The sequence below is a fragment of the Rosa chinensis genome, chromosome 7, assembly GCF_002994745.2.
Source record: "Rosa chinensis cultivar Old Blush chromosome 7, RchiOBHm-V2, whole genome shotgun sequence".
Lineage (NCBI taxonomy): Eukaryota > Viridiplantae > Streptophyta > Magnoliopsida > Rosales > Rosaceae > Rosa > Rosa chinensis.
The window spans coordinates 63,742,748-63,755,833 of record NC_037094.1 but is presented as its reverse complement, the minus strand read 5'-3'; the positions used below and the strand labels follow the sequence as shown (position 1 = coordinate 63,755,833).

General features: G+C 39.1%; 2 protein-coding genes across 2 annotated transcripts; one reads left to right on the top strand and one right to left on the bottom strand.

Annotated features, from left to right (window-relative positions):
• Positions 1 to 1,734: 1,734 nt before the first annotated feature.
• Positions 1,735 to 2,799, bottom strand: LOC112180622 ((-)-isopiperitenol/(-)-carveol dehydrogenase, mitochondrial-like). The gene has a single exon (XM_024319179.2). It carries the CDS (start codon positions 2,782 to 2,784, stop codon positions 1,945 to 1,947), a length of 840 nt encoding a protein of 279 aa, XP_024174947.1. The 5' UTR covers positions 2,785 to 2,799; the 3' UTR covers positions 1,735 to 1,944.
• Positions 2,800 to 3,117: 318 nt separating this feature from the next.
• LOC112178389 lies at positions 3,118 to 3,695 on the top strand. Its single transcript, XM_024316544.1, has 2 exons — positions 3,118 to 3,196; positions 3,295 to 3,695. The coding sequence occupies exons 1-2, from the start codon at positions 3,118 to 3,120 to the stop codon at positions 3,693 to 3,695; spliced, it is 480 nt and encodes a 159-aa protein (XP_024172312.1).
• The last annotated feature ends 9,391 nt before the right edge of the window (positions 3,696 to 13,086 follow it).

The window sequence follows — 13,086 nt, the reverse complement described above, 5'->3', positions numbered from 1 at the left end:
AACACGTCCCCAAGATCTAAGAGAGATCAGACGATAAGAAAAGGTGAACCCTCGAGTAAACAACCCAAGCCTTGCAAATTTTTGAAAGAGAAACTCACGTTGCTATTGAACGCTAGTGAGTTCCACAATGTGGTTCGGAGGTTACAATGAGAATATTAAATGACTCATAAACCCTAATGTCAAATGCACAAGACAATTATGTAGTTGGAGACGTGTAATTTCTTTGAACTCCATAAAACTTTTGTGGACGATGATCTAATAGGAGCATTGCATATGAGCATGGTGGCCACACGTCATGTTGTACACTTTGGTCTACTCAATTAATTTTTACGTATTGTACATTTTATAATCATATTGTATTATCTGACTAACACATTGATGATCAATGTTATTATGCAACTTTTGGTGCATGGTGACATTGTGTAAATTGTAATATGTCTTCTAATAAACAACCGACCCACGTACCTCACAAATATCTTTGTATATTTATAATGACCCCACGACCTAGAGCTAGCTAGTGTTTTATGGCATTGTGAAATGTGTGACTCTTTCAAACGAGTGATTTCCACAAGCAAAGGCAAAAGCAAAAAATGCAAAGGGTTTCTAGTTTTCTCATTTGGAAGTGGGCCATGCAAGAGACGATATTGGTACATTTCAAACAATTGTTATTGTACCGACCCACGTTACCTTACATTCCTACCAGATGTGTAAACCAATTCCCCATATCATTGTCATTCCAATATTTCTAATTGACAGCACTAATAAGATCATACCAATTTCACTTTACCAAGAAATTCGAACAGACATTTTTCCTAAGCTTTCGAAATTCCAATGTATCACAGACATGTATATGCCCATATTCAAATTCAAATTCAATCAAATTCATGAATAGAAACCAACCCAGAAAGGCATCCAAATCAAATATCTTTACAATTGGTTTGGTCCATATATGTATCAAAAGGTTAAATCTTGGAAAACACTTGACAGTACGCTAACTCGCCAAGTTCCTGATTGATAATCATGTCCCATCAACCCATTGTTCTCTTAATATACCAATTGATATCAATTAAACCAAAGCCAATGCAGTTCCAGGGAACGGCATAACACTTAAGTAGAGAACCCACACTTATAATCCCTTTCTTAGTTTCCTTTAACTCTTACCAGGTTTAACACCTCTACTCGACTTAGATTAAATTCCATACAATCAATAGCAGAAACAAGTTCAACAACAGAACTTTACGACAATTACCAAAGACAGCTATTTGCTTAAAGTTTGGTGTAGTAGTTCACCACTCAGACTTTAACTAACAATCATGCTTGATCCCAGTTTGATTTCCATTCAATTAATTCCCAATTAACCCAACTCTCAACGGAGAATTACATTTTTGTTCTGAAATCTTTAATTTACCTTGAAAAATCAATTTGAGCTTACTAAGTTCTTCAGTGTTCATCGACCTGCAAACCATGCTCTCTTGACTTTCACCCGAGCTGATCCGATTCCTCTCCTTCCATGACAAGTGCAGTAAACACCCGAGCATCAATTCTTGTTCTAAAACTAAACCAGCGTCGGAATCGATCCAAAGGGTCGGAACGAACCACTAGTCTTTGTCTTTTGAGCGTTCTTAGCTCAGCACTCCTTAATTATAAATCTTACTATATGAAAATTACTCTGCAATATATCTTTAAATATATATATATATATATATATATAAAAATATAAATTGGTGGAGAAAACTCCCCATCATAAGTTCATAACCAAAATAATCAAGATTGAATACACCTAAGGAGAGATAAAACTCTCATGTATTCTTATTAGTTATTACAGAGAGATAAAACACTAGTTATTGTACAACTTCCATGTAATATTACAGGGGTTTTCCCGACAAGTAGACAAGTAGTATCATTATTCAGTTGAGACTAGCTTAGAATATATGTTATTCAGTACTACTTCATAACAAAAGAATCTCGGTTTTGTCCTAATACTGATACGGCCTGGGCTCCAAATCCACCATCAACAATCAAATTCTGGCCGGTGATCAACGCCGAGTCCTCAGAGGCCAAGAACACCACTGCATCCGCCAGGTCTTTCTCCTTCACCGGCCCATATTGGCTTCCTGTATAAACCGCCGCCATTATCTTGCTCAGCTCCTCCGCCCCAAGCTTATAACCGGCGATGAACATCGGCGTCGCCACCAGACCCGGCGACACGCAGTTCACGCGCACCCCATGCTTCACCAGCTGCACACTCGCCGACCTCATCAGCCCCAGCACTGCGTGCTTCGACATCGTGTAGTCCGTCACGCCCTCTGTCCCGCATTCCGCCACGATGCTCGCTGTGCACACTATGCTGCCTTTGACACCTTTCTCCACCATCGCGCGAGCCGCGTGCTTCACACACGCTGCCATCCCGCGCACGTTCACCGCCATCAGCTTATCGAACCAGGACAGGTCCAGCTCCAGCACAGTTTGCCGCGACGGGGAGGCTATTCCCGCGTTGCTGTACATCACGTCCAGGCGGCCGTACATCTTGACAGTAGAGTCAACTAAGTATTTGACCTGGTCCTCGTCGGCGACGTCGCAGTGGACGTAGGTGCAGCGGTTGGAGCCGATCGATGCGACCACTTCTCGGCCCTTGGCGTCTTGCACGTCAGCGATCACGACAGCGAGAGCGCCGTGATTTGCGATGAGGCGAGCCGTGACTGCTCCGATGCCGCTGGCTGCGCCAGTGACGATGGCCACTTTGCCGTGGAGCTTCTGCACTGGTACTGGTATGGCCTCAGTCATGGTGTTGAGCTATAGGCCTATAGTAGTATTAGAGCTTCATGTATTAGCAGAAGACTGTTATATAAATTAAGCGAAGAATCATGAAAATTACACATCTATCCCTTGCAATTTAGAGAAATTGGACTTTGTTTTAGTTATCAAATGATATTTGCATCAGAAAGAAGGACCATGTTCATTTTTTCCTTGGACAATAACTCAACGTTTTAAATTCACTTTTTCTTTCTATTATATTATCTTTCAAAATAACAGCAGTAGTTGTTGAAGTGTTTCAGCAAAGATTTAAATTTCAAAGTTAGGTATGTAATGTCTGGTAAAGTTAAAATTTCATACCGAATGGGCTACTGCTCAGGCAAAGAAGTCCTTAAATATTGGTTATTGCTTAAATCTCTTGAATTGGTCCAGACCCCTAGTGGTATGTTTAAATTAAATGTTGATGGTTCTAGAAATGGTAATTCTGGCAAAATTGGAGCAAGTGGTATTATTAGATGTTCTTTGGTACTTGGATCAAAGGCTTTCAGGCCAATTTGGGCATTGGAGAGGTTTTACATGCTGAATCATGGAGCTTATACTATGGTTTGAAACAAGCTATTTCTTGTGGTATTGATATGCTAGAAATCGAATCTGATTCGACTCTTTTGGTCAAACTTGTTCTCGACAATGATACTACATTTCACCCTCTTGGCTCTCTGATTTCTTGCTACAGAAATTTGCTCGGGAGATTCAGTTCTGTTTCTCTTAATCATATTTTTAGAGAGTGCAATATGGTGGCTGACTGTTTTGACAAAAACAGTATTAACCATGACTATGGAGTGATTGAATTTGCCGACCCTCCTCCTCATGCTTTGCAGGCTTACTTGGATGATCTGGATTCTGTTGGTAGACCAATTGGGCATGATTTTGATGATGTTTAGTTAGCTTTTCTTTTTTCTTTTGCTGGCCTTTCTAGCCCCTTGTTAACAAAAAAAAATTAAAAATTAAAATTTCATAGGTGACCCACAAGTTGTGCATTACTTATGATTTTCTATAGGCATGTAGTATTTATTAAAGTCATAGATTCATAGGTGACCACAAGGCACAGTTTTAGCTGCAGAGGTTTGCCATAAGGTTGGTGGTGAATACTGGGAGTTTACTGACTTAATATAAATTTACGCAAGCGTATGTATCGTTGTCAAAATAGAGAAATATTAAGCCTAAAATTATCGTACCACAGGATTAAGGGCTAACCCACAATCCTTGGGTAGTCATAACTAAAATCACTAAGCAAATAAAGGAAAAGAAAACAAATAAATGATAATCTAAGGCACAAAGCTTTAGCAATGCTCGGCTTTGGTTCTCACCAAAGCCTAATCAAAATTAAGAGCTTAGTAGTGATTACTTACAATGAGTCGGAGTTCAATATTTTGAGAGTTGATTTTAGATTAACAAAAAGTAATGAAATATAAAGCAATCAATAAAAAAGCAAAGAAACTAAGAAAAGTGTAAACAATATAAATGGGAATGTCGGGTGCTAGAGAGGCTCCTTCACCCAAATCTTATTTGTCAGAAGCTAATCTAATGTATATGCAAATTTCCTACTTTGGCGGTAGTCATGTCCAAGGCGGTTCAAGGCTCAAGGACCATATATTCACATTTTGCACATTTTGGTATTAATGTGTCAGTTCAAGGGTCACACTAACTCAATTAGAGAGAGATAGAGCAGGTTCAAGGGTCACTAACTCACTCTAATTGGCGTAAAACTCGGGAATTAGACTACTAAGCAATCCGCCTGTGCAATCCCGCAACGGGTGTAAATCACCATGCTTATAACCCCTCAAACATGAAATTCAGGGTTTCTAGCTTATGAATGAGAGGGGGTCAAGTCTCTAACTCTGTTCTAGACATTCTCAAATTATACACCCTAGAGTTGACTAGGCTCCAAGACATGCATTTCAACCCAACAATAATTGATATAAGCATCCATACTATAAAATTGCATCATTATATTAACTTAAACATATTTTAGACAAAATTCTGGCTAGGGCACATAACCCTAGCTCCCAACAAAAAAATTACTCACAATCCTTAATCATAGACATCAAATTTACAAAATTCAAATAGAAAAGAGTAGAGAAGTGTAGAAGCAAACAAGAATAGTCACAAATAGCTAAAAAGTTAGCATGACTAATCTTAAATTATAACTCCCACAATTACCCAAGTCTTGAATCTTGAAGATGTAGAAGCTCTTGATGAATCCTTGAAACTTTGGGTGAATAATCCTTCAAATTCTCAAAAGAAAACTAAATAGAAATAAAAATATACAATTTGTTAGGTTTGAGAATGCGGTAGCCGTGGTTGGTATGCCACCTCTAGTAGCTTCTACATTATCATGGAGGCTTTTGTATGCCTACTCGTTTCTTTTTTGTTCCTTGACAATGATGGTGGCAGACTTGTAGAAGGCCCAATTTTAGCGCAAAGGTCTATCATGAGGTTGGTCGTGAATATTAGGGGTTTACTTTAGACTGGGAGCGTGGATGCGTGTAGTAATTTTCTACAAAATAAATAGAAAAGTATTAGCTACATATTAATTGACTTGAGGATTTTAGTGTTGTAGATTCAATTACACGTAAAGAAATGCATGTAATCATTTACCGTAGACCGGGAGAGTGGTTGCGTTTGTAGGAAGCGTAAAAGCTCAGCATTGTACTTGGTCACAGTTCTAGTGCCTTGGACGTACAAACTCAATATACATCCGATACAAAATCTGTTCATAGTCCATTGGAAAGAACCTGTCCATCATCAATTGTTTTTATCATAACTCCAAGACGACACACAGTTGTGAAGTAATTAGTTTCGCTTGCGTTGTCGAATTCCACCAAGGGTTTCATGCTTTTGTCGAAGTCACTAAGTTAACGAAGAATAAGACTGGGTCATACCTGTTTGCCTCAAAATCGTCTCGGCCGAAATGAGGGCCGAGGGACCTGCGGTTGAATCGTCCTTCTGAAATAGCGCGGGGTGTGCCACCTCGCGACCGAAAGGCTGAGCGAGGTTCAGATCTGATTTGCACTTGTATCTGACTTCTTATCAAATGATTGTAGGCCGAGGAAGGAACCCTATCGACCGTTAGGTTCTAATGCTTGTGTTGCAAGGACTTCGGCTAGGGGTCAACCGTGACCAGGATCTTCGATCATGTTTACTTCCTGGGTAAACTCAAAGGTTAGGGTGGCAATAAGCGAGATCTATCGGGTGAAGGTACTCGTAAATCACGGTGAAAACGAAGGTGAAATGGACTCGGTTGTCAAAGTGTTATGAGATGATGTGTGTGTGAACAGCGAATCGCATTAATCCAATTCAGACTGGCTGAAAGAGATCAACGGAAAAGAATTCTACGTTACGAACTACTCCTAAGTGCGATAATTAAAGTGCATATAAAATAAAATAAACAAGAAAGTAAGGTGCCTGAAAGTAAAGTACTAAATTAAAACTAAGAAAAACTAGAAATGAAAACAAGTTATGAAAGCTGAATCGAAGGCAAAGTACCTATGAGATAGCAAGAGAAAAGTTTGTGAGTAAAAGTTGTATATTGATTTGTTTGTGTGGTGCATGACCTCTTACAATGAGTTTAAAGCTCCTATATATACAGATCAAAACCTAGGCTAACTTGCTCTCTAAGACGTGGAATTTAAGAAGGATTCATCTTCCTTTTTGGGGTTAATTCATCCATAAATGTTATGATTCGGCTGATATCTGGAATCTTCACAATTGAAATCCTTAATTGATTGAACGGACTCTTCGGCCGATGTTTGTTAGTTGGGCTTGGCCGAACATATCTAAGCTCCTTCTTGGCCCATCTGAGAAGTCACTCATTTGAACTTGGATTTTATAACCATGTAACCGTGTGATCCACTTTCATCATCTTTTGGGTTGTACGACCCAAAATCTCAAAACTCGGCCGAGTGATAGAACAATGTCTTTATCTCAGACTCAAAACTCTAATCTCGGTCGAGTGACAAAACAATGCCTAGTCGTATGACTCAAAACTATAATCTCGATCAAGTGACCGAGAAACTCTGATTTCAGTCAACACCTTCATTTCGGCCGTATGACCTAAACTCTATATTCTCGGTCGACCTAATGCTTATTTGACTAGTTTACTCATCTCAGTTGAATGCCGAATTAATTTTATTCTTAGCCGAATGATCAAGTGACTTCATTCTTGGCCCTTACTTAATCTCAGCCAAAATTCTCTCTCATCCAACAGCGAGAGCTTAGTATGTCGACATGCAAATAACAGGTGCAAACAATACCCCTAGTGACGTAAAATTGAAAAATGAAAACTTCTCAATTTGGAGTCAAAACGAACATATGTTGGAAATATTCTTCACCTATTTTGAGATGACTTTCCCTTTTGTTCATCATCACCAATTTACAAGGAACTTCGATAATTGCACGAAGTCAAATGTCAAACTATTTCCACTCCTACTTATGCAACTAATGATCTTGTTCAATTGATTAAGAACAACTTTACTATTACTACGAGATCCGTAATCTCCCAAATTACTTGAAAATAACCAAAGCACGATTTACAAGGAACTTCGATAATTGCACGAAGTCAAATGTCAAACTATTTCCACTCCTACTTATGCAACTAATGATCTTGTTCAATCGATTAAGAACAACTTTACTATTGCTACGAGATCCGTAATCTCCCAAATTACTCGAAAATAACCAAAGCACGTTTAATTAGCTAGAAGGACATTTCCTTTCTCCACTACGAGCAACCAATTAGAATCAAATACCATGATGACAGCAAATTCTCAATGCTCATAACCATGGAGATGCATCTAGCTAGTGTACATACCTCAAATTGAAGCTTCATGTTTTTCATACCGAGGCACATCCTTTTCCAATGCATATTTTACTTGGCCGTGGCACCATTTCTTATCCCACTTCACAACTTCCTTAAATCTTTGTACTGTGCATGAAGTGGATGAGCTTTGGGTGGCATTAAATGACATATAAACTCGACAAGGTGAAAATGAATAATTTTAACTACGAGTCCACGAAATAGTATAATCGGGAATAAAAGTACTTTCAAACATGGAAGCAAATTCAACACAGTTTGATACATTAAAAACATTCCCGACTTAGAACAAATGAGGACCAATAAGTGGACTGAATCAAATTCAATAATTGGATTCAGATGTCAAGTCTGAGTGAATGGATCAATAATCAGGTGGTCAACAATTTCGAATCAAGGTTAAATATTGAACAGTTCTAAATAAACTCTTGAAAAGAGATGGTTCCAAGGTTGAGGGAGTTATATTCAAAGAACATAAATAGATTGAGAGGACTTAAACCGGAGCCAAATGTAAAATTTGAATGACGTTAGGAAATTCACCACAACTGAAATCAAAGCAAAATGATTTCAAAATTTCTTTTCAAGATCAAATTGCAAATACAACAGCCATGTAGAAATGAGTTGCACTCAAACTAATTTTTAAATCATTTGTCAGCTTTGTAGTAACTGTTTTGCACAACGATTTCCGTGAACTTCTTTTGTAATTTTTGACTGAATGAGAGATCAAACTTCAACCCTTGCATCTGTACTTCATGTTTGTTACCTTTATTTCTCCATTAAAACTCTATTTTCTCTTGAATTACTTCACAAAGTACCCAAAAAGGTAACAGAGTTAAAACTAACTTTTTCAAGGAAATAGCAAAGTAATGTGTAAATGATCGAACATTATAGTCGTTGCATTTTATACTCCTATCAGGCCACTTGTTTATCCCACTATTGACAGAATCAATTCGATTAGAGTGCGACCATATCTATGCCAGTCCGTTGTTAAAAATAGACTTGGGCGTGGGTTGGTCCGGTCTCATTGACAGTTGGAACCAAGATCGACAAGTTCAGTTCAGCTCGGGTTGAACATTGTAAAGATCTAAAATCGAGTAAAAAACCAAACAAATCAATTTCGATTCAGCTTTCGGGTTTCGGATTTTCTCACTGGAATTGATATCTGTTGGGGTGGATTTGTATAGAGGCTGCTAGGATTACTTGATTAGGTTGCATCTCCTCTGTTTACCCCTTCTGAGTTCAGGTACTGGGTCCAAAGCTTCAAGAAGCTTTGTAGCGTCTTTCCTTATTCCCCTCAGTCAGGTTGGCCTGCTGCGGTGACATGCTTTTGGTGAAGGTGAGGTAGAAACTTCATATAGCTTTAATGGATGAACTAGAAATATACAAAACGGCTTGCAAGAAGGCATGTAGCGTGGGAGCTGGAAGCACATGAGTTGCAGAAGATGAGAGCTTTGCTGTGGTGAAAGGTTTGCTGCGTATCATCTACTGCAGTGATGAAGGAATGGATTTTTGGGAACGGCTTATGGGTTTAAAGGTCGTGTAAGGCTTTGAATTGGTTTTGGGTTGGAGGCTGAGAATGCTTGGTTTGTTGCTTGAGGCTTGCTTGTGGGATGTATTCCCCAAAGGTTGTATGATGTCTCTGGAGGTTGTCTCCCCCCTTTTGCAGCAACTAGAAGCCTTAATTTATAGGCTGGAGGAGGTGAGGCCAAGATACAGGTTCATGGGAGAAAGCTATTGGATTTTGAAAGAGAACTATAATGTTAATGACAGGACCCGCCCCGAATTTCACCCTGAAACCCGAGGTGGCCCTGTGGGGCCCACCTTAGGGATAACTCTACCAAAAATTCGGCAGAGTCACCTCTAAAATGGACTACCCAAAACCTGTAAAACACACTAAACACTTCAAGCAAACCAACCTTATACTCCTGGAGCCACCCTGCTCCCAATTACCAACAACTCCACTTTCACAAAACACAAAACTCAAAAATACTAATCCCAAGGTTATGCAGAGCAATACTACAATACACAGGGATATAACAGAAGAGTAAAGGATCAAGTGATCCTACACTGCGGAAGTAGTGACAACTATGCCTCAAATATCATGTACGCCCGACCTCCACTAATTCGCCTGCAAACTAGGCATTAGAAACCGAAAGGCCCAGGGGAAAGTAGACGAAAAATGTTAGCGTGAGTGGACAAAAATAAACAATTTAAAGGAAAAATGATTTCCTACTTTCCCACAATTATTCTCTTTAATAACCGATGCACGCAACAATTAGAAAAATACATTTAGCTTTAAATCCAAGAATTCCAAAACGATAAATTGACTAGCCTCGCTAGTCGCCACATTCGAAAACTATATCGTAAAACCGAAATCTCATTCCTCAAGAAAATAAGACCAGCCCCGCTGGATACAGTGAAAATCGGACTAGCCCCGCTAGTCAAGCAACAATAAAATATGGGGAAGAAGTTTCACCATACAAAAGAAGGGAGCCTTATTGGCTCGGGTCGGAGTGTCCCACACTCTAGAGCATCCCATGCTCTCCTCTACTCACCTACAAACACATAGTAAGTAGGGAGGAGTACTAATAGGCTAGCCAGTAATATAATATATATATAACGACCCTGGGTATGGTGGTTAAAAACCGATAAATCAATAAAGCTTCCCCATGTCCCACGTATAAAGACAACACGGGTACGATTCCCAACCGTACCCGGAAATACTCAAAGAGTCGTATAAATTAACAGCGTGTCCCACACGCTAAATAAATAAGTAGATTGTCAATGAGGCATTCCCAATGCCAAAAATCGAATAAATAAACAAGAATTTATTCCATCGAAATCCCATTTCGAAAATCTTTCAGAAATCTCAAATCGACGATTATAAAGATAATATAAACAGTATAAATCTCGAAAATCACATCGAAAATCAATTCGTCGAAAATCAACATCATTTATAAATTCGAATCCGAGCATAACATCTTCATAACCAAAACTCACAACCGGTATAAATCATACTTGTTCATGAGAATTATTATTATTTAAAAGCAAATCCATAAGATCATTTGCAATCAACTTTATATGCTCGGAAAATAATATGTTGATAAAATAAAACATGCTTTAATAAATAAATGCATGCATCACTTATTTAAAACAAACGTCCACTCACAATACTATTGGCAACCACGCAAACGAGTTCCTTCATCTAACCGTAGCTCGCGACATTGCCCTGTACACAATTATATTTCCGTAAACGGCAATCCGATAAAATAATTACGAACTTAAACGAAATCCGAAAATCCCTATCTCCAATACTTCTCAAATTCAACCCAAATCTCTTCCACAATTCTAATTCCTCAATTTACATATTCCATAATGAAAACGAGGGAAATCCGACGGCCGGATTTCCCATAATTCCACCACAAAACTCCAAACTTCGAAAATTCACAAACAATTCCAAACTCCTCCAAAATTCACCAAACTTCATATATAAGCTCTATGATAATTATAGAATTTAACTAGCTAAAAATTGAAATTTATAAACTACCCTAGCCGCCGCTACCGCCGCCCACAGTGGCGGCGCCGCCGCCACCATCTCCGATGGCCACCAAAATTTGACAGTAGCACCTTCTCAACACACTGATTCAACTTCTCAACTACAACATTCCCAAATAACAATTAAAAACGGCCGAAATCGATCAATGAACAAAAACCCAGAAATCCTCAAGAACCCTAGAATTTCAATTCGTCGATTCGGCATCTACACAACAAATCGTGATACAAGGCCATAGGGGAAATGATCAGTGATGAAAACCGAACCTTCGACGGCGAGATGGGGACCGGAGGTGGCCGGAATTGCCGGGAATCGGCAAAAGTCCCAAACTGCAGCCGGAGTGGTTTAGGCTTCGATCCGTGGTTTTCCGGCCAAATCGTGGAAAACCAAGGCTGCTGGGGTGCTCGGAGGGAGGAGGCGCTCCTCTGGTGACCGGTGGCATGCCCTGTGGTGGCCGGAATCGCCGGAAATCGGAGGGGGGGAGGAGGAGGCCGAACCGGAGAAGAGAGAGCTCGGGGGAGAGGAGAGAGAAAGAGCTGGGGTGGTTTCCGGAAATGGAAACCTACCCGGGTAAATTTCTATTTTAATCAAAATTTTACCATGAACAGTAACTTCCTTATTTCGCTCATAACATTCGCATACGAGCTCCGATTTTTACGTACCATATATGCACGCGCTCGGTTTAACGTCCTCTACAACTTCCATGAAAAATATTTTCTCAAATTTTGACCCGAACAAAAAGTCAACTTTTAGGGCCACTAAAAGTACTAAACCGAAAGTAAACGTGAAAGTAAAGGTCATTTACCGTCCAAATGACTAGTAAACACGTGGATTTAGGTTCGGGACGTTACAGTTAAGGTCAAATCAAATGACTAAGGGGTGGTGTGGTTGTACAAGTTTGCTTGAATTATGGGATTTGAGTAGCAGATTTATAGGGAAGAGTTGTTAGCCGCTGTATCTCATTGGAAGAGCTGCAACCTACTTTTGGAAGATTAGATGGTAAGCTAAAACTAAGAACAAATAAAGAGGAAATGTGATTGAGACTTTGTATTTGGCATAGAAGAAGATGAGTTACTACGGGATAGAAGTAAGTATCAACGTTCATGTTGTTGGAAAGACTATTGGTAGATAATTGTGTTTAAGCTTATGGGTTTGGATTCTCTCATCTTTGCATGTCCATGTAATGATTTAGATTGTCGGGCCTGGATTTTGGTGCCAAGTCCAAAACCGCTTACAATCGAAAATCAAGAATGGGCTTCATGTACTTCCGTAACCTTCCACACCACACCCAATCTTGTAAGCCCCAAAAGCATGATTGTGGCTTGGGTCCACGTGCGCGGCATGACAGTTAATAAGGCAGAATCAGAAGTGAATTACAAAATCGAGAGTTCTTTCTTAGCGTAATGGGCTTTAAGCTATTAAATCCCATAATTTGTAGTTTTGCGCATTTATATTTGTATTTGGGCCTTGAACAACTATTGGGCATGAATATTGATTTTTTGGGTATCAACATTAGCCTCCTTGATTATGTAGGCTATGCAATGACTATGAAATAGGCTACATAATCAATAAGAAAGTGACCCAAGTTAAGCATGATTGAAAACCAAGAGTATAGAAGCATGAAATTTAAAAGAGTTAGTCGCATAAGAACTTGAAGTATTCACATGATTTATTTTAAGGAAGAGCGCATGTGTTTACGAGGACGATGAAGAAAATAAGTAAGTATAAGATAATGAGAATGAGTTAGTAAAAGTAAAATTGATGATTAATTAGAGTAAAATAAGAGTGAGTTTGAAAGTAAAGCATGTTTGTGGTTGGACGAAGAGTAAGAACAATATGATAAATTCTAGTAGAATAATTGTGAACACAAGAAAATGGATAAATTTTAAACGTAATGAAAAGTGCACATAGG